Below are 21578 nucleotides of genomic sequence, written 5' to 3' on the forward strand. Positions count from 1 at the left end.
AGCTGCTTCTCCTCAATTCTGCTGTCTCCTGGGATTGCGATGTCGATGATCCATACTTTCTTTTTCTCCACGATCACAATGTCTGGTGTGTTATGCTTCAGAATTCGGTCAGTCTGAAGTCGGAAGTCCCACAGTAGTTTTGCTTGCTCATTTTCGACCACTTTTTCGGGCTTATGATCCCACCAGTTCTTTGCCACTGGTAAATGGTAGTTCCAGCACAAGTTCCAGTGGATCATCTGTGCCACAGCATCATGTCTATGCTTGTAGTCAGTCTGTGCGATCTTTTTGCAGCAGCTGAGTATGTGATCGATTGTTTCATCTGTTTCTTTACAGAGTCTGCACTTTGGATCGTCTGTTGATTTTTCAATTCTGGCTTTGACAGCATTTGTTCTAATGGCCTGTTCTTGTGCCGCCAGTATTTGTACTTCTATCTCCTTTTTATCTCCACTTGTAAGCCATGACCAGGTTTGTTTATTATTATTATTATTATTATTATTATTATTATTATTATTATTATTATTATTATTATTTAGATTTGTATGCCGCCCTCTCCGGAGACTCCAAGCGGCTTACAACAACAATACATAGTACAAATCTAATAGTTAAAAAAAACAGTTTAAAACCCCTTTTAATAAAAAACAGTCATGCATCCCAAACAAACCATACATAAAATGAAATGGCCCCAGGGGAATCAATTTCCCCATGCCTGACGACATGGGGATCTTTTGTGATCTTTGGACCAGCGAAGTCGATGGGAGGGTGGGGAGCCAGATTCATTTAACAACCCTGCTACTAATTTAACAACTGCGGTGATTCATTTTAGAACCGTGGCAAGGAAAGCCACAAAGTGGGACAAATTCCTCACTCAGCAACATAAATTCTGGGCTCAGTTACGGTTGTGAGTGAAGGACTATTGGAACCTAGCAATTCTGCCCAGACTGCTTTTTTTTCTACTACTCATCTTAGCTTTTACTTTACTCTGTGACTCCTTCAAAGAAAAGAACTATGAGTCAGGGCCACGTGAAAATGCATCTTGAAGTTTCTTGGAAGCCTCCCCCCACACCAAATTCCATTCTGATCAGTTAAATTCTTTTAAGCCAAAGGGAACTTAGATTTCAAAGGAGTAAAAGTGGGTGGGAAGCTCCAAAAACTGGTTCAGACTTGTTGATGGGACTTCCTAAACCACTTGCACAGGCTTAAGGGTGGATAGCAGCTGTTTGATCACTTTCCTGGAGGCACGGAGTTCGCTCGTAGGATAGCTACCGTGCTTCAGAGGCTGGACTCCCAAACTCATTTCAACTTGGTTCTATTCTAAGCCGCCCTCTTCCATCCAGCATGTTGTTAAACTCTGTCCAATTTTGTATTTTTTTCCCCAAAAGAAAACTACCCAATGTGTAAAACTGTAACTTTGAAATTGCTATTGCAGGAACCTTGGTTACTGTACATTCAGAGGTGAAATGTTACCAGTTCGGGCAGGTTAGCCAGAACCGGTAGTAAAAAAAATGCCACTGGTTTGGGTGAATCCAGTATATCCCACAATCAGCTGTGCCTAGATGAGCTACAAAGCAGGATTTCCTGCTTTCTTATTGATCTAAATTACACGGCCCAATTGATCCCCTATTTGCTGTTCTACTTAACTTTGCAGACTCTAATGCAGTGAGGGCAAACCTATGGCACAGGTGTCACAGGTGGTACGTGGAGACATATCTGCTGGCACGCGAGCTGTTGCCCTAGTTTGTTTGTTTGTTTTGTTTTGTTTTGTTTTGTTTTGTTTATTTTATTTATTTTATTATTTTATTTTATTATTTTATTTTATTTTATTATTTTATTATTTTATTTTATTTTATTATTTTATTATTTTATTATTTTATTTATTTTATTATTTTATTTATTTTATTTTATTTATTTTATTATTTTATTTTATTTATTATTTTATTTTATTTATTATTTTATTTTATTTTATTTTATTTTATTTTAATTTATTGGATTTGTATGCCGCCCCTCTCCGTAGACTCGGGGCGGCTAACAACAGTGATAAAAAATAGCATGTAACAATCCAATCCAATACTAAAATAACTAAAAAAAACCCCTTATTATAAAACCAAACATACATACAAACATACCATGCGTAAATTGTAAAGGCCTAGGGGGAAAGAATATCTCAGTTCCCCCATGCCTGACGGCAGAGGTGGGTTTTAAGAAGCTTACGAAAGGCGAAGAGGGTGGGGGCAATTCTAATCTCTGGGGGGAGTTGGTTCCAAAGGGCCGCCACAGAGAAGGCTCTTCCACTGGGTCCCGCCAAACGACATCAGCTCCAACATGCATATGTGTGCCAGCCAGCTGATTTTTGGCTCGCACAGAGGCTCTGTGAGGGCGGTTTTGGCTTCCAGGGAGCCTCCGGGGGATGGGGGAGGGAGTTTTTACCCTCCCGTGGCTCCAGGGAATCCTTTGGAGTGTGGGGAGGGTGAAACACAAACCTACTGGACCCACCAGAAGTTTGGAAACAGGCCATTTCCAGCCTCAATAGGGCCTCCGGGGTGGGGTGAGGGGCAGGGGAAACTGTTTTTGCCCTCCCCAAGCATGCATTCATTCATTCATTCATTCATTCATTCACCCAATACACAAATGCACAGGAAGAAAATAAACATGAAGTAATATATATAAGGATAAAAGTGAAAATAGAAGAGAAGATATATGAAAGGAAGAAAATATATATGATACATGAGATAAAAGGAAAGACAATTGGACAGGGGACGAAAGGCACACCAGTGCACTTATGTACGCCCCTTACTGGCCTCTTAGGAACCTGGAGAGGTCAATCGTGGAGAGTCTAAGGGACAAATGTTGGGGGTTAGGGGCTGACACTATTGAGTCCGGTAATGAGTTCCACGCTTCGACAACTCGATTGTTAAAGTCATATTTTTTACAGTCAAGTTTGGAGCGGTTCGTATTAAGTTTGAATCTGTTGCGTGCTCTTGTGTTGTTGCGGTTGAAGCTGAAGTAGCCATTGACCGATAGGACGTTGCAGCATATGATCTTGTGGGCAATACTTAAAATCGTGTTTTAAGCGCCGTAGTTCTAAGCTTTCTAGACCCAGGATTGCTTGTCTATTTTCGTAGGGTATTCTGTTTCGAGTGGAGGAATGAAGGGCTCTTCTGGTGAAATATCTCTGGACATTTTCAAGGGTGTTAATGTCTGAGATGTGGTATGGGTTCCAGACAGGTGAGCAGTAGTCAAGGGTGGGTCTGGCAAAAGTTTTGTAGGCTCTTGTGAGTAGTGTGAGATTGCCGGAGCAGAAGCTACGTAGGATCAGGTTAACAACTCTAGAGGCCTTTTTGGCGATACTGTTGCAGTGGGCACTCATTATGGGTGTGGGCACTCGCATATGTGCGATAGCTTGCGCGCACTCTCTTTCGGCACTTGAGAAAAAAAAGCTTCGCTATCACTGTTCTAATGGATTCAAAAATGCTCATTTTTCATGCTCCTTTTATTGCCTGCGGTGCGCATACGCACGCCCAAACCGAACCAGTAGCAGACTTCAGAGGACTTCACCCCTGGTTATATCTTTCCAGAGTGTGTAACTTTTTTTACTATGCAAATTGGTAGGCTTTTTTCTTTTTACAGAAACGCCCCCCTCCCACATATATTTTTTTCTATGCCATGTTCCATGGAACGCATGTTTTTTCTGCCACTTCAACAAATCTGAACCAATTCTGTCACGTCGATGAGTTAATACGGACTTCCCTTTTTTTCCTTGCCAAGAATGCCAGATGTCCCCGTTCTCCTCTGATTTCCTTCACCTTTGCTACAAGGCAGTCCAGCCTTTCCAAAGTAGGTGCCCTATTTTACACTACTGTTTCTAATGAAATTTGACAAACATCACAAAAATCGGCGCTGTCGAACGGGCACTAAACGAATGATTAGAAACTGAGGACCACCTATATTCTTCCTTATACAGTGCATCACTACCTTTGAAAATTGTTCGGAAACTTCACATCGTGCAGAATGCAGCTGCGAGAGCTATCAGGGGCTTCCCTAAATATGCCCATGTCACACCAACACTCCGCAGTCTGCATTGGTTGCCGATCAGTTTCCGGTCACAATTCAAAGTGTTGGTTATGACCTATAAAGCCCTTCATGGCACCGGACCAGAACATCTTCGGGACCGCCTCCTGCCGCACGAATCCCAGCGACCGGTTAGGTCCCACAGAGTCGGCCTTCTTCGGGTCCCGTCGACTAAACAATGTCGTCTGGCGGGACCTAGGGGAAGAGCCTTCTCTGTGGGGGCCCCGACCCTCTGGAACCAGCTCCCCCCTGAGATTAGGATTGCCCCCACCCTCCCTGCCTTTTGTAAACTTCTTAAGACCCACCTCTGCCGTCAGGCATGGGGGAACTAAAACATCTCCCCCTTGCCCATGTTGTTTTGTTGATTGATTGACTGTGTGCCTGCTTTTTTATATATATATATTGGGATTGTTTTATGAAATTACTAATTTTAAATTGTAATTAGATTGGTGGGCATTGGATTTGTTATTAGGTACTGTTTTTTATTATTGTTGTGAGCCGCCCCGAGTTTGCGGAGAGGGGCGGCATATAAATCCAATAAATCTAATCTAATCTAATCTTATACGGTGTATCACTACGTTTTTTCTAGCGATAATAATAATTAATAATAATAATAATAATAATAATAATAATAATAATTTATTAGATTTGTATGCCGCCCCTCTCCGAAGACTCGGGGAGGCTCACACAATAATATTAATTACAGTTCCATAATAGTTCTATATATTTTAGATAGGTAATTTAACTACCCTTATTCTCAACCATACTTTAGTTGCCTTATATAAATGGCATTATACTTTTTATTAATTTTATTCTTAATTAATTTTACTTAAATCAAAATTTCACTTGCATTGTTATATGATTTTATTGGCTGTTTTTTACATTAATCAATGTAAACACTTTTGTTTTTAAATGGTTTGTTTAATTTTAATTTAATTGGATTTAACTATTGTAATTGTTTTTATATGTTATAAGCTGCCCCGAATTCTCGGAGAGGAGCGGCATATAAATCCAATTAACAAACAAACAAATAAATAAATACGACACACACTGCTAGAGAGAAGTTCCCTGAAGATGGCCACAAGTCTGAAAGCTCCGAAGATAAAACCTCTGGTTCCGGTGACCACATTGGATCTGGCAGTATTAGCCTGGGAGACATATATTTGCATTTACAGTGATACCCTGTCTTACAAACTTAATTGGTTCTGGGACGAGGTTCTTAAGGTGAAAAGTTTGTAAGACGAAACAATGTTTCCCATAGGAATCAATGGAAAAGCGATTAATGCGTGCAAGCCCAAAATTCACCCCTTTTGCCAGCCGAAGCACCCGTTTTTGCGCTGCTGGGATTCTCCTGAGGCTCCCCTCCATGAGAAACCCCACCTCCGGACTTTCGTGTTTTTGCGAGACTGCAGGGGAATCCCAGCAGGGGAATCCCAGCATCGCAAAAACGAGCGCTTCGCTGGCAATGGAAGTCCAGAGGTGGGGTTTCCCAACGAAGAGGACATCAGTGAAATCGCAGCATTGCAAAAACACCGAAGTTCTCAAAACCCCACCCCCGGACCTCTGTGTTTTTGCAATGCTGCGATTTCACTGAGGCTCCCCTTGCTGGGAAACCTCACCTCCGGACTTCCGTTGCCAGCGAAGCACCCGTTTTTGCACTGCTGGGATTCCCCTGCAGCATCACAAAAACACAGAATTCTGGAGGTGGGGTTTCCCATGGAGGGGAGCCTCAGGGGAATCCCAGCAGCGCAAAAATGGGCGCTTCGCTGGCAACAGAAGTCCGGAGGTGGGGCATCCCAGAGGCGGCGGTCGGTTTGTAAGGTGAAAATAGTTTGTAAGAAGAGGCAAAACAATCTTAAACGCCGGGTTTGTATCTCGAAAAGTTTGTATGACAAGGGGTTTGTAAGACGTGGTATCACTGTATTTGCAATCACTTGCTTTGTTGTTTGTATTATTGGGTACATCTTTTCTTTCCTGACCTACCCCGGTGACGTTAAGATACAATGGACTGTGCTTCATGGATCGTCTCGTGCAAATTATTTTAAATTGCTGCTTAGTAGTAATCCATTCGGTCCAATAAGAGAGTGTTGTGAGTGCTTAGAAAACAGTGTTGCAGTATAGCAAATTATGTTAGAATAGGATTGTATTAAATCTGGATTTCTAGCATAAAAAATACTCTATTTCTATAAAACCCAGGACAAGGAAGGGCAATAAACTCGCCTAATCTGCATTCCTGGCAGTTACAACAGGGAAACAAAAGGGCTCAAATACACATCTCACAAAGTTTTCACCACTCCGGACAGGACATTATAGGATCAAAGGGGGGAAATTTCATTGCCTGGAGCACACAAACAGCAGGGCAATTAAGGAAGATTAGCAAGATAGGAAAAAAGACTTCAGAGAAATTAGGTGTGAATAAACATCTGCTTTTAGGAAGTTCCAAGGAGATTGTTTCTTGATATCTATGGGAAAGGAAGAACTCAAAAGGATACGTTTGAAGCTGTATGGTTGGATGTATCATTTGACATGTATATGTAATTATACCCCATTTCCTTATGTTCCCAAATTAAAAGAAGCGCATGGCTCTACTCCATGTCACTCCACCCAGAGAGAGAATGTGTCCAGGTTCTTCTTTCTAGGATTTGCGTTCGTGGGTGACCCCACACACGGCTGGGTTGCTCTTAGCCCCTTTTGAGGATATCGTCTTCATTGGGGACTTTGACAGCATCCACAAAACAGTGAGAAATTTATCTAGCAGCAGGGATAGAAAACGTTGACTTACTCACCTGACTCCTTCATTGAGATTGTAAAGATCGTGGTCTGCGAGGCCCTTTCTCTGAAACACGGCTATGACTCCATTCTGGATACTGCAAGAGAGGTGAAGAAATACAGTCTGAATTCCTAATAATAATAATACCGGTTATTTGTGGAGGCAAGCACCCCCAGCTGCTGCAGATGTTAAATTAGACGGTCAAAAGAAAAGATAAAAGACTCGAGTAGAATCTTCAGGCTAGCTTCAAATTTCCCACTAAGCTAGAACCAAACTCAGTTTCCTTTACGTTCCTGGTAACTACATTAAGTACCATCTTTCAGTCATCTGTTAAGTTGTCTGCCTCAAATGGGTGACATGAGAGCAGTGTTCCAATATCTCAGGAGTTTGCCACAAAGAAGAGGGAGTCAACCTATTTGGACCGGGTGTCACTGCTCACAGTCACTCTTGCCCTCATCACCTCGAGGCTCGATTGCTGTAATGGGGCTACCTTTGAAAAGTGTTCGGAAACTTCAGATCATGCAGAATGCAGCTTCGAGAGCTATCATGGGCTTTCCTAAATATGCCCATGTAACACCAACACTCCGCAGTCTGCATTGGTTGCCGATCAGTTTCCGGTCACAATTCAAAGTGTTGGTTAAGACCTACAAAGCCCTTCATGGCACCAGGCCAGAATATCTCCGAGACCGCCTTCTGCCGCACGAATCCCAGCGACCAGTTAGCTCCCACAGAGTTGGCCTTCTCCGGGTCCCGTCAACTAAACAATGTTGTTTGGCGGGACCCAGGGGAAGAGCCTTCTCTGTGGCGGCCCCGACCCTTTGGAACCAACTCCCCCCAGATATCAGAGTTGCCCCCACCCTCCTAGCCTTTCGTAAGCTCCTTAAAACCCACCTCTGTCATCAGGCATGGGGGAATTGACACTTTCCCTCCCCCCTAGGCTTATAAAATTTATGCATGGTATGCTAGTATGTATGACTGGTTTCTAAGTTGGGGTTTTTAAATTAACTTAAATATTAGATTTGTTTACATTGTATTATTATTGCTGTGAGCCGCCCCGAGTCTGCGGAGAGGGGCAGCATACAAATCTGATCAATCAATAAATAAATAAACCTATTCTCCGAAACACCAAAAGGCAGGACAAAAAGCAATGGGTGGGAACTAATGAAAGAGAGAAGCAACTAAGAAGAAATTTCCTGACAGTCAGAACAGTTAATGAGATCAATTAACAATTGATCAAACTTTTAAAAAGTGCAGCTTTATTTTTGCATGATTGATATGATTAAAGAAAAGTAAAAACAAATGAAACAATTCCCGCAGATTCTTGAAATCCAAAAAATCTGCATTAAATCCACACTAAATCCGAATACCCAATAAAATAAAATACACGACAAATTTAGGGGTACAAACACACCACAAATGCAGGAAGTCAGTGCAATCTAATAGCAGCCTTGGTGTTTACAATTTATAATCTCAATAATGGTAGCATCATGAGTAGAGCAGAATGTATCTCTTTATTATTATTATTATTATTATTATCATTATTATTAATATTATTATTATTATTATTAATTAGATTTGTATGCCGCCCCTCTCCGAAGAATCGGGGAGGGTCACAACAATAAAAACAGTACAAATCCAATATTTAAAAGAATTTAAACCCCTTCATATAAAAAAGCAATCATACATCTCACACAAACCATACATAAAACAAAAACAGTCCAAGGGGAATCAATTTCTTCATGCCTGACGACAGAGGTGGGTTTTAAGGAGTTTGCAAAAGGCAAGGAGGGTGGGGACAATCCTAATCTCCGGGGGGACTTGATTCCAGAGAGTCGGGCCACCACAGAGAAGGCTCTTCCCCTTGGGTCCCACCAGACGACATTGTTTCATCGACAGGACCCGGAGAAGGCCAACTCTGTGGGACCTAACCGGTTGCTGGGATTTGTGCGGCAGAAGGCGGTCCCAGAGATATTTATGGTGTACTTTTTTTCCATCTTCCATGGGAGTGGAAAGCTACGGAAAACAACAATTTTCAGGATCGTGGTTCTGCACTTTAAATGAGTTGAACTGCAGCTTCCGTAGGTTTCAAAAGGATGATACCACAACGATGTTGTGTACAACATGTCAGTGCATAAATAGTACTGTTGCATAATTTGGGTCAACTGCACCTGAACTCAGGCAACTTATGTAGTTGCATCATTTACGCAATGATGAGTTGTCACATAGCTTACAATCTGTGTAGAGGTGTACAGTCACAATCTTCGCGTAAAATCTTATTGAGATAATAAGAATTTTCATAGACATTCAATGGATCTTTTTTCATCCTTTCTAGAGTTTGTTCCTTACAAACTGCTACATAAATGGTGGCCAACTGGAGTTTGTCACACATGGAGGAAATTAAACTGTATTATTATTATTATCATTATTATCATTATTATCATTATTATTATTATTATTATTATTATTATTATTATTATTATTATTCCTCTCTGAGTCTTCGGAGAGGGGCGGCATACAAATCTAAGTAATAAATAAATAAATCTAAGTAATAAATTATTATTATTATTATTATTATTATTATTATTATTATTATTATTATTATTATTTATTGGATTTGTATGCCGCCCCTCTCCACAGACTCGGGGCGGCATACAAACAACAATGATAAAAACAGTATGTAGAAATCCAATTAATAAAACAACTAAAAACCCGTATAATAAAACCAAACATACACACAAACATACCATGCATAACTTGTAATGGCCTTGGGGGAAGGAATATCTTAACTCCCCCATGCCTGGCGGCATAAATGAGTCTTGAGTAGTTTACGAAAGACAGGGAGGGTGGGGGCAGTTCTAATCTCCGGGGGAGTTGGTTCCAGAGGGACGGGGCCGCCACAGAGAAGGCTCTTCCCCTGGGGCCCGCCAAACGACATTGTTTAGTCGACGGGACCCGGACAAGGCCAACTCTGTAGGACCTTATCGGTCGCTGGGATTCGTGCGGGAGCAGGCGGTTCCGGAGGTAATCTGGTCCCATGCCATGTAGGGCTTTAAAGGTCACGACCAACACTTTGAATTGTGACCGGAAACTGATCGGCAGCCAATGCAAGCCACGGAGTGTTGCAGAAACGTGGGCGAATCTTGGAAGCCCCATGACGGCTCTCGCGGTTGCGTTCTGCATGATCTGAAGTTTCCGAACACTTTTCAAAGGTAGCCCCATGTAGAGAGTGTTGCAGTAATCGAATCTCGAGGTGATGAGGGCATGAGTGACTGTGAGCAATGACTCCCTGTCCAAATAGGGCCGCAACTGGTGCACCAGGCGAACCTGGGCAAACGCCCTCCTCGCCACAGCCGAAAGATGATGTTCCAGAGCAATCCAGGGAATAAAAATTCAAGAAAGGGGTTGGACTAGAGGACCTCCAAAGTTCCTGTCAACACACTGTGGATCTTGTGCATCTCATTTGGCAACCAAGGACCCAGAGTATGGAGGAAGAATGGAGAGGCACACACAGCAAGATGCTTGAGGTCCGGTGTAACAGAGTATTCTAATTTTTCAAATTTCACCTGTACATTAGTTGCTGCAATGCAGTTTCTAATATTTTGCAGCTTCTGGCCTTGCAAAATATGAACCACTGGCAGCCAAGTCTATAAAGGATTTACTGTTACGTTTGGAAAGGGATGCCTTCACAATCCATCTTCACATTAACTTCCTTTTGTCCAGTTTCAACCACAGTGGTGCCTCTACTTAAGACCTTAATTCGTTCCATGACCAGGTTCTTAAGGAGAAAAGTTGGTAAGAAGAAGCAATTTTGCCCATAGGAATCAATGTAAAAGCAAATAATGGGTGCAATTGGGGAAACCACAGGGAGGGCGGAGGCCCTGTTTCCTCCCAGGAGATTCCTAGAGAGGCCCCATGGAGGCTTCTCCCCACCTTTTCAGGTCCTGTTTCCTCCTAGGAGATTCCTAGAGAGGCCCCATGGAGGCTCCTCACTGCCTTTCCGGCCCTGTTTTTGCCCAGGAGATTCTAGAGAGGCTCCACGGAGGCTTCTCCCTGCCTTTTCTGGCTCTGTTTCTCCCAGGTGATTCCTAGAGAGGCCCCACTGAGGCTTCTCCCTGCCTTTTCTGGCCCTGTTTCCTCCCAGGAGATTCCTAGAGAGGCCCCACGGAGGCTTCTCCCCGCCTTTTCTGGCCCTGTTTCCTCCCAAGAGATTCCTAGAGAGGCCCCACGGAGGCTTCTCCCCACCTTTTCCAGCCCTGTTTCCTCCCAGGAGATTCCTAGAGAGGCCCCACGGAGGCTTCTCCCTGCCTTTTCCAGTTACAGTTTCGGAGGCTCGGGTTTGTAAGTGGAAAATGGTTCTTCAGTAGAGGCAAAAAAAATCTTGAACACCTGGTTCTTATCTAGAAAAGTTTGTAAATAGAGGCGTTCTTAGGTAGAGGTACCACTGTGTTATAACACCGCCACTAAAAGGAAAGAGTATTCCTGGATCTATTTGGCAGCTGGACTGAGGAGAAAGGGAAAAAAAGGAGGTCTGTCGGAATCCAAGTGCTGCTGCAGTTTATGCTGGACACCTAAATCATTCAGGCCAGACATTTCAAGTCAGCCAAGGGTTGTGCAGAGCCAGGAAAATAAAGAATCCTGCCATATTTCATGTCTGCATAACGGGACATTCTTGGAAGGAGGTGGTATCCAAGTTAAAAAAACGTGCAATAAATAACTCCAATAAATAAAACCCTTCTTACTTGCCTATTGAAAATCTGTCCAAAAGAAAAGAAGAAGAAAAAGAAAGGCTTTTGGCTGCTACTTCAGGAAAGGCCAGATAAGAGATAGAGACCAGACAGAGAGCTATGGGTGAATTCATTTGAAGGTTATGCCCAAGGAAAGTCAGTGCAAATTTTAAAACGTCATGATGTGCTTGCACGAAGCGAATGTAACTTGGGAAACAATGAGTAGGCAATGCTTTGGCAAAGAGATGCATCTCTGGAATATCTATCTATCTATCTATCTATCTATCTATCTATCTATCTATCTATCTATCTATCTATCTATCTATCTATCTAATCTATCTATCTATCTATCTATCTATCTATCTATCTAATCTATCTATCTATCTGTTTAATCTATCTATCTATCTATCTATCTGTCTGTCTGTCTGTCTGTCTGTCTGTGTCTGTCTATCTAGTCTGTCTGTCTATCTGTCTAATCTATCTATCTATCTGTCTGTCTGTCTGTCTGTCTGTCTGTCTGTCTGTCTGTCTGTCTGTCTAATCTATCTATCTATCTATCTATCTATCTATCTATCTATCTATCTATCTATCTATCTATCTATCTATCTATCTATCTATCTATCGGATTTGTATGCTGCCCCTCTCCGTAGACTCGGGGCGGCTAGTAACAATGATAAAAAAACAACATGTAACAATCCAATTAATAAAACAACTAAAAGCCCTTATTATAAAACCAAACATACACACAAACATACCATGCATAACTTGTAATGGCCTAGGGGAAAGGAATATCTTAACTCCCCCATGCCTGGCGGCATAAGTGAGTCTTGAGTAGTTTACGATAGACAGGGAGGGTGGGGGCAATTCTAAGCTCTGAGGGGGAGTTGGTTCCAGAGGGCCAGGGCCACCACAGAGAAGGCTCTTCCCCTGGGGCCCGCCAAATGACATTGTTTAGTCGACGGGACCCGGAGAAGGCCAACTCTGTGGGACCTTATCAGTTGCTGGGATTCGTGCGGTAGCAGGCGGTTCCGGAGGTAATCTGGTCCAATGCCATGTACGGCTTGAAAGGTCATGACCAACACTTTGAATTGTGACTGGAAACTGATCGGCAGCCAATGCAAGCCACGGAGTGTTGAAGAAACGTGGGCGAATCTTGGAAGCCCCACGACGGCTCTCGCGGCTGCGTTCTGCACGATCTGAAGTTTCCGAACACTTTTCAAAGGTAGCCCCATGTAGAGAGCGTTGCAGTAATCGAAGCTCGAGGTGATGAGGGCATGAGTGACTGTGAGCAATTTTATCTTAGTGCATAGTTCAAAAGTTGATAAAACTTTCTAACCAGCCGGGAATGATTCCCACTGTGCATTTCAGTGGTTTCCCAGGAATGTCACCGCCAAAGCAGTAATTTTCCTGGAATCCATAACCTTCTGTTTCCTGATAGATCAATCTCGGCCACGGAGTACAGTTTGTTTATAACCAAGAAAACTTATCCAGTTTTTTCTTTTTCAATAGAAGCAACATTGATATCTACCCTAAAAGTGGAATGACTTTTTAAAAAGCCTCTCTACCTTGATTTATCCAACGCTTTCTTTTACTTATCTATAATTCTAAATATTAGATATAAGGAAATGAGCTGCTGAAAATATAACGAATTCATAATCTTAACGCAGTTCTACCGTATACCCGCCCACTCCTTTCTTCCCTTTATTCTTCTTCTTTCTTTTTTCCTTCTTTCCTTTCGTATGTTTGTATGGTTCATTGACTTCTTTGTTTATGTGTCTTGGTTTATTGTCAAAGTATATGATTATTGCCTATGCAATTCGCCATGTTTTATATTGTCCATCGTAATTATATGTATCATATGTATTTATTGTATGTTTGTAAATAAAATTTTTTTTTTTTTTTAAAGAAAGAAAACTTCTCCAGTTTTTGAAACCACTGAGCTGCTCCATCTGCAAGAGTTGCGGGTTGGAAGCACCAGTTGTAACGATTCTGCATCTGTCCGAAAGAGAGGTGGAAGTGATGCTTTCTCCTATGGCACAGATGGCAAACCTATGCCGTGGGTGCCACAGGTGGCACGCAGAGCCATATCTGCTGGCACGCGAGCCGTTGCCCTAACTCAGCTCCAATGTGCATGTGTGTGCCGGCCAGCTGATTTTTGGCTCACACAGAGAGAATGGGAGGGTGTTTTTGGCTTCCAGAGAGCCTCTGGGGGATGGAGAGGGTGTTTCTACACTCCCCTGGCTGCAGGGAAGCCTTTGAAGCTTGGGGAGGGCGAAACATGAGCCTACTGGGCCCACCAGAAGTTAGGAAAGAGGCCGTTTTCGGCCTCCAGAGGGGTGGGGGAAGCTGTTTTCACCCTCCCCAGGCATTGGATTATGGCTGTGGGCGCTACACACACTCTCTTTCGGCACCCGAGAGAAAAAAGGTTTCCCGTCACTGTCCTATGGTTTTAACTTTTATGTAGACCTTTGGAATGAGGCGTCAGGAACATACAATGATATGTGACTTTGTGTCAATGGGGATAGATGTGGGAACTCATCAAATTTGCAGATGACATCAAGCTTTGCGGAAGCAAAGAAGTCATCAAAAATTGGCAAAATCTCCTCGCACTATATGTTGTTTCTGGCGCATGCGCAGAAGCCAAATCTTATGCTGACATGCGCACACTCGCCTACCACACGTGCGCCTGCGCCCGTGTCAGTCACCGGGAGTGCACCGCGAACGCCCTTGCCTGATCCAACCCCAAGTCAAATATGGACAGAGATACAGTGGTACCTCTACTTACGAACTTAATTCGTCCTGTGACCAGGTTCTTAACTAGAAAAGTTTGTAAGAAGAAGCAATTTTTCCCATAGGAATCAATGTAAAAGCAAATAATGCGTGCGATTGGGGAAACCACAGGGAGGGCGGAGGCCCTGTTTCCTCCCAGGAGATTCCTAGAGAAGCCCCACGGAGGCTTCTCCCCACTTTTTCTGGCCCTATTTCCTCCTAGGAGATTCCTAGAGAGGCCCCACGGAGGCTTCTCCCCACTTTTTCTGGCCCTATTTCCTCCTAGGAGATTCCTAGAGAGGCCCCACGGAGGCTTCTCCCCACCTATTCCGGCCCTATTTCCTCCCAGGAGATTCCTAGAGAGGCCCCACGGAGGCTTTTCTCTGCCTTTTCCGGCCCTATTTCCTCCTAGGAGATTCCTAGAGAGGCCCCACGGAGGCTTCTCCCCACCTATTCCGGCCCTATTTCCTCCTAGGAGATTCCTAGAGAGGCCCCACGGAGGCTTCTCCCTGCCTTTTCCGGTTACAGTTTCGGAGGCTCGGGTTTGTAAGTGGAAAATGGTTCTTGAGAAGAGGCAAATAAATCTTGAACACACGGTTCTTATCTAGAAAAGTTCGTAAGTAGAGGCGTTCTTAGGTAGAGGTACCACTGTATTATGAAACCATGCTAAAGTCCAATTCTTCCAAGTAAGAGCTGTTTTGACGGATGTGGAGAGCATATACACATCCAGACTAGGTCCCACAGAGTTGGCCTTCTCCGGGTCCCGTCGACTAAACAATGTCATTTGGCGGGACCCAGGAGAAGAGCCTTCTCTGTGGCGGCCCCGACCCTCTGGAACCAGCTCCCCCCAGATATCAGAGTTGCCCCCACCCTCCTTGCCTTTCGCAAGCTCCTTAAAACCCACCTGTGTTGTCAGGCATGGGGGAATTGAAATTTTTTTTCTCCCTTCCCCCTAGGCTTATAGAATTTATACGTGGTATGTTTGTTGGTATGATTGGTCTCTTAAATTGGGGTTTTTTAGATTACTTTTTAATATTAGATTTGTTACATTGTTTTTTATTTTTGTTAGCCGCCCCGAGTCTTCGGAGAAGGGCGGCATACAAATCTAAATAAACTAAACTAAACTAAACCAGTGGTTCTTCAATGATACAACCTCAAGAAGCAATTTTAGGCCATCAACAAAGAACAAGGCTTATGGTTGTGGGAATGGGTAATTCTGGCTACCTGTTTTCTAAAAAAAGTCCTTCTGTGATCCGGCCTCACCCCGAGTGACTTTCAATTCACTTTCTAATGCTTCAAAGGCCATGTTAACTCACTCTCTCCCACACAACTGGCAGCGACACGCCCACCACACCCACTAAAATTAGCCAGGAAAGCATTTGTACACAAGTCAAATCTCAAGTCACACACAATTTGAAAGTTCAAAGAGCCAAGGATTTCTTGTTTGCCTTCATTGAAACCAAGACTAAATACAGCAGGAAGTGACAAAGTATCAGGCAGTTATCAGGACCTTGTTCATCTAACACAGGGGCGTCACATTGGATTTCTTGGAGGGCTGCATCAGCATTGTACTTGTCTTCCTGTGGACCGGCCTGGAGCGGGGTGGTGTTGGAAGATGGATGGACGCCTCGTGCAGGACTCTGCCAGCCCAAATGGGGCACGGGGTGGCTCCACGCATCCACCTGTGCCCCGTTTTGGCTACCAGAGGCACCGTGGACTGGTCCATTGGTATTTCCAGGTTGGCTCCTGGGCCAGATTTCAACATCCCTGATCTAACACTGGCTGCCAATCGGTTTCCGGTCACAATTCAAAGTGTTGGTAATGACCTTTAAAGCCCTACATGGCATTGGACCAGAATACCTCCGGAACCGCCTTCTGCCGCACGAATCCCAGCGGCCGATAAGGTCCCACAGAGTTGGCCTTCTCCGGGTCCCGTCAACCAAACAATGTCGTTCGGCGGGCCCCAGGGGAAGAGCCTTCTCTGTGGCGGCCCCGGCCCTCTGGAATCAACTCCCCCCAGAGATTAGAACGGCCCCCACCCTCCTTGTCTTTCGCAAATTACTCAAGACCCACCTTTATCGCCAGGCATGGGGGAATGAAGACATCTTCCCCCAGGCTTTTATATTTTATGTTTGGTATGTATGTGTTGTATGGTTTTAAATTGTTGGGGTTTTAAATATGTTTTATTTTAATATTAGATTTGTCTCACTGTTATATTGTTTTTGTATTACTGTTGTGAGCCGCCCCGAGTCTTCGGAGAGGGGCGGCATACCGGACCAGATTATCTCAGGGACTGCCTTCTGCTGCACGAATCCCAGTGACCAGTTAGGTCCCACAGAGTGGGTCTTCTCCGGGTCCCATCAACCAAACAATGTCGCTTGGCGGGACCCAGAGGAAGAGCCTTCTCTGCGGTGGCCCCGGCCCTCTGGAACCAACTCTCCCAGAGATTAGAATTGCCCCCACCCTCCTTGCCTTTCGAAAGCTGCTTAAAACCCACCTCTGCTGCCAGGCATGGGGGAAATGAGATACTCTTTCCCCCTAGGCCTTTACAATTTTATGCATGGTATGTCTGTACGTATGTTTGGTTTTCATATAATGGGTTTTTAACTGTTTTTAGTATTGGATTTTGTTATATAATGTTTTATATAATGATTAGAACTGCCCCTACTCTCCCTGCCTTTCGTAAACTCCTTAAAACCCACCTTTGTCGTCGGGCATGGGGGAACTGAATCACCTCCCCTGGGCATGTACAATTTATACATGGTATGTTTGTGTGTTTGTTTGTTTAGAAATATGGTTTTTTTAAAAATATTTTAAATTATATTTAGATTTGCCATAAATTGTTGTATCCTGCTGTGAGTCGCCCCGAGTCTGCGGAGAGGGGCGGCATACAAATATAAATAAATAAATAAATAAATAAATAAATAAACAAACAAACAAACAAATATTACTGTTGTTAGCCGCCCCGAGTCTGCGGAGAGGGGCGGCATACAAATCCAATAAATAATAATAATAATAATACAAATCTAATAAATAATAATAATAATAATGAACACATATTAGTCTAGCCTTATCACCTACTGCAGTGCTCTTTACATGGGGCTACCTATGAAGAGTGTTTGGAAACTGCAAATCTTGCAAAATGCAGCCGCGCCGGCGGTTATGGGCCTTCCTAGACATGCCCATGTTTCTCCAACACTCTGCCAACTGCATTGGCTGCCGATTGGTTTCCAGACGCAATTCAAAGTGTTGGGAATGACCTATAAAGCCCTACATGGCATCGGACCAGATTACTTATTTACTTACCTTCTGCCGTATGAGTCCCAGCGACCGGTTAGGTCCCACAGAACTGGCCTTCTCCGGGTCCCGTCAACTAGGCGATGTCACTTGGCGGGGCCTAGGGAAGAGCCTTCTCTGTGGGGGCCCCGGTCCTCTGGAGTCAGCTCCCCCCAGAGATGCCCCCCCCTCACCTTCCACAAGAGTCTTAAGACTCATTTATGTTGGCAGGCTTGGGGCGATTAGATCTTGGCCCCTTGGCCGATGAACGTTATATATGGGTGATGTCTGAATGGGCACGATTGTTTTTTAGCATAATTGGGGATTTTAGATTAAGGCTATCTAGTTTTAATTAATTGGAATTTTTTATGTTTTATTCTTTCCTTTTATACGTTGTAAGTTGCCACGAGTCCTCAGAGAGGGGCAGCATATAGATTAGATTTAGATTAGATTTATTGGATTTATATGCCGCCCCTCTCCGTAGACTCGGGGTGGCTCACAACAATGGTAAAAAGCAATACATACCCTGTTTCCCCGATAGTAAGACACCCCCGATTGTAAGACGTATCGGGGGTTTCAGGGGGGTCGGCTAATATAAGCCGTACCCCGAAAGTAAGACATGTCTTACTTTCGGGGAAACACGGGGGTATTGCCGGGGGGGAGCCCGATGACGTCGCTTCCAAGCTCCGCGCATGCCCTTCGCCTCGCCGCGGCGCCACCGCCTCTTCCCCGGCTTGGCAAAGCGAAGGACGGCGCTGGTCCGAAGCGAGCCGAGCGGGCGGCGGCTTGCAGCGAATGCGCTCGTCCCAGCAACCGAGTCCTGCCGAGGCTCGGCTGCAAGCAGCCAGCGAGGCCGACCAGCTCCGAGGCGAGCGGCCGGAGCTGCGCCCTCCTTCGCCCGCCTCCTTTCTGGCAGGCAGGTGGGGCTGCCCAACTGCACAGAGCGGCTCCTCCCCTCCAGACACACACTTCCCCGACACGCGTCTGTGGCTCCACGCGTGCACGCCGCTTGGAGCCCTGAGGTTGAACTTGGAAAAGGGCTCACGAGGCTCCTGTCCCGCGGCTGCCCTTCTGGACTCTGGGGAGATGCCTTCGGGAACGCGACCCTTTCAATTTTTTTCCAATGTAAGACATACCCCGAAAGTAAGATGTAGTGGGGCTTTTGGGGGTAAAAAGAAAGTAAGACACTGTCTTACTTTCGGGGAAACACGGGTAGTAACAAATCTAATATTTAGCCATCTAAATTACAGTCCAAAAATCCAAAAGAAAGCCCAATATATAAAAAACAAGCACACAGTCGAATCATACACAGAAACTACATGGGCAAGGGGGAGATGTTTCAATTCCCCCATGCCTGACGGCAGAGGTGGGTTTTAAGGAGTTTACGAAAGGCAAGGAGGGTGGGGGCAATCCTAATCTCTGGGGGAAGCTGGTTCCAGAGGGTCGGAGCCACCACAGAGAAGGCTTTTCCCTTGGGTCCTGCTAGACGACATTGTTTAGTCGACGGGACCTGGAGAAGGCCAACTCCGTGGGACCTAACCGGTTGCTAGGATTTGTGCGGCAGAAGGCGGTCCCGGAGATATTCTGGTCCGATGCCATGTAGGGCTTTATAGGTCATAACCAACACTTTGAATTGTGACCGGTGCAGACTGCGGATATAAATCCAATAAATGAATGAATGAATGAATGAATGAATGAATGAATGAATGAATTAATGAATAAATAAATAAATGAATGAATGAATAAATAAATAAATGAATGAATAAATAAATAAATGAATAAATGAATGAATAAATAAAAGTCACAGTCAGAAAGGGTGTTACCAAACTCCTTCTGAGATAAAGCTCCAATGAAAGGGGGAAAAAAAGTCTTAAATTGTGTAATTTAAGTAAATGCAAACTCATTCTTGGTTTGGCTTAATCATAATTTCATCATCTTCCCGGCAAATACTGTAACCTAACTCCTCGTAAGACGCCTGGGTCACGTCTCCCATTAATGGACAATTCACCATATTAAGAAGGGCTATAAAAGAAACTATAAACTTTATTGGTTTAATGTTAAATGAGAATAATTATTTATGTAGGGTTACAGGTTTCTCAATCAACATTAATATTTAAAAATAAGCTTTCTATTATTCAGCATTATTCAGCATCACCTACAAAATAACCAATAGTAATACAATGATTGGAAGAGCTAACTAGCAATGATAGATTATTTATTATTTATTTATTTATTGGATTTGTATGGCGCCCCTCTCCTTAGACTCGGGGCGGCTAACAACAATGATAAAAACAGCATGTAACAATCCAATCCAATACTAAAATAACTAAAAAAAACCCATTAATATAAAAACCAAACATACATACAGACATACCATGCGTAAATTGTAAAGGCCTAGGGGGAAATAATATCTCAACTCCCCCATGCCTGATGGCAGAGGTGGGTTTTAAGAAGTTTACAAAAGGCGAGGAGGGTGGGGTCAATTCTAATCTCTGGGGAGAGTTGGTTCCAAAGAGCCGGGGCCGCCACAGAGAAGGCTCTTCCCCTGGGTCCCGCCAAACGACATTGTTTAGTTGACGGGACCCAGAGAAGGCCCACTCTGTGGGACCTAACTGGTCGCTGGGATTCGTGCAGCAGAAGGCGGTCCCTGAGATAACACCTGTACTGGTTTATGCCAGAGTCGTTGTAGTTCCATTATTATTATTATCATTATTATCATTATTATCATTATTATCATTATTATTATTATGTCAGTACAACACAGCAAATGAGATCACTATGCTGGATTTCGTATTTCATCACCAGTCGGGCGCTTCCCAAGCACCTAGGACTGCGTGATGTAGCGGCGAATTATGTTTGCCGATCCCAGTAAAGCGGCCTTTTGCAATTGACAGATGGAGATTTTGCTATTATTATTATTATTATTATTATTATTATTATTATTATTTTGTCAAACATGTACAAGATAACAGATATAGTATAAACATAAATATGAACATAGTAAATGGGTACGAAAAATGGGTACAGTAGGACAGGGATGGTAGGCATACTGGTGCGCTTATGCACGCCCCTTACAGACGTCTTAGGAATGGGGTGAGGTCAACATTAGACAGCCTAAGGTTAAAGTTATGGTGGTTTGGGAATGTAACAACAATGTCAGGTAGTGCATTCCAGACATTGACCATTCTGTTACTGAAGTCGTATTTTCTGCAATCAGGCTTGGAGCGGTTTACCTTGAGTTTGTATCTATTTTGTGCTTGTGTATTATTGCGGTTGAAGCTGAAGTAGTCATGAACAGATAGTACGTTGTAGTGGATAATTTTGTGTCCTACGTTTAAGCTGGACCATCGTTCTAGGCTGTCCAAGCCTAAGATTAGTTAATATTTATTTATTTATTAGATTTGTATGCCGCCCCTCTCCGAAGACTCGGGGCGGCTAACAACAATAAAAAAGACAATATAAACAAATCTAATATTAAAAATAATCTAAAAAACCCCAATTTAAAGAACCAATCATACATACAAGCATACCATGTATAAATTCTATAAGCCTAGGGGGGAAGGGAAAATTTCAATTCCCCCATGCCTGACGACAGAGGTGGGTTTTGAGGAGCTTGCGAAAGGCAAGGAGGGTGGGGGCAACTCTGATATCCAGGGGGAGTTGGTTCCAGAGAGTCGGGGCCACCACAGAGAAGGCTCTTCCCCTGGGTCCTGCTAGACAACATTGTTTAGTCGACGGGACCAGGAGAAGGCCAACTCTGTGGGACCTAACTGGTCGCTGGGATTCGTGCAGCAGAAGGTGGTCCCGGAGATATTCTGGTCCAATGCCATGAAGGGCTTTATAGGTCATAACCAACACTTTGAATTGTGACCGGAAACCGATCGGCAACCAATGCAGACTGCGGAGTGTTGGAGTAACATGGGCATGTTTAGGGAAGCCCACGATAGCTCTCCCAGCTGCATTCTGCATTGAAA

At 43.9% G+C, this 21578-nt stretch overlaps 1 protein-coding gene across 1 annotated transcript in view; it reads right to left on the reverse strand.

Moving 5' to 3' along the window:
* LOC139169313 (rho GTPase-activating protein 8-like) overlaps positions 1-21578 on the reverse strand; it is a 104376-nt gene that overhangs the window by 74306 nt on the left and 8492 nt on the right. Inside the window, exon 2 of the mRNA XM_070755288.1 lies at positions 6852-6932. Coding sequence (XP_070611389.1) covers positions 6852-6932 — 81 coding nt within the window. The remainder of the gene's footprint in view (positions 1-6851; positions 6933-21578) is intronic.

This window comes from Erythrolamprus reginae, chromosome 6 (assembly GCF_031021105.1).
Source record: "Erythrolamprus reginae isolate rEryReg1 chromosome 6, rEryReg1.hap1, whole genome shotgun sequence".
NCBI classification, from domain to species: Eukaryota; Metazoa; Chordata; class Lepidosauria; order Squamata; family Dipsadidae; genus Erythrolamprus; species Erythrolamprus reginae.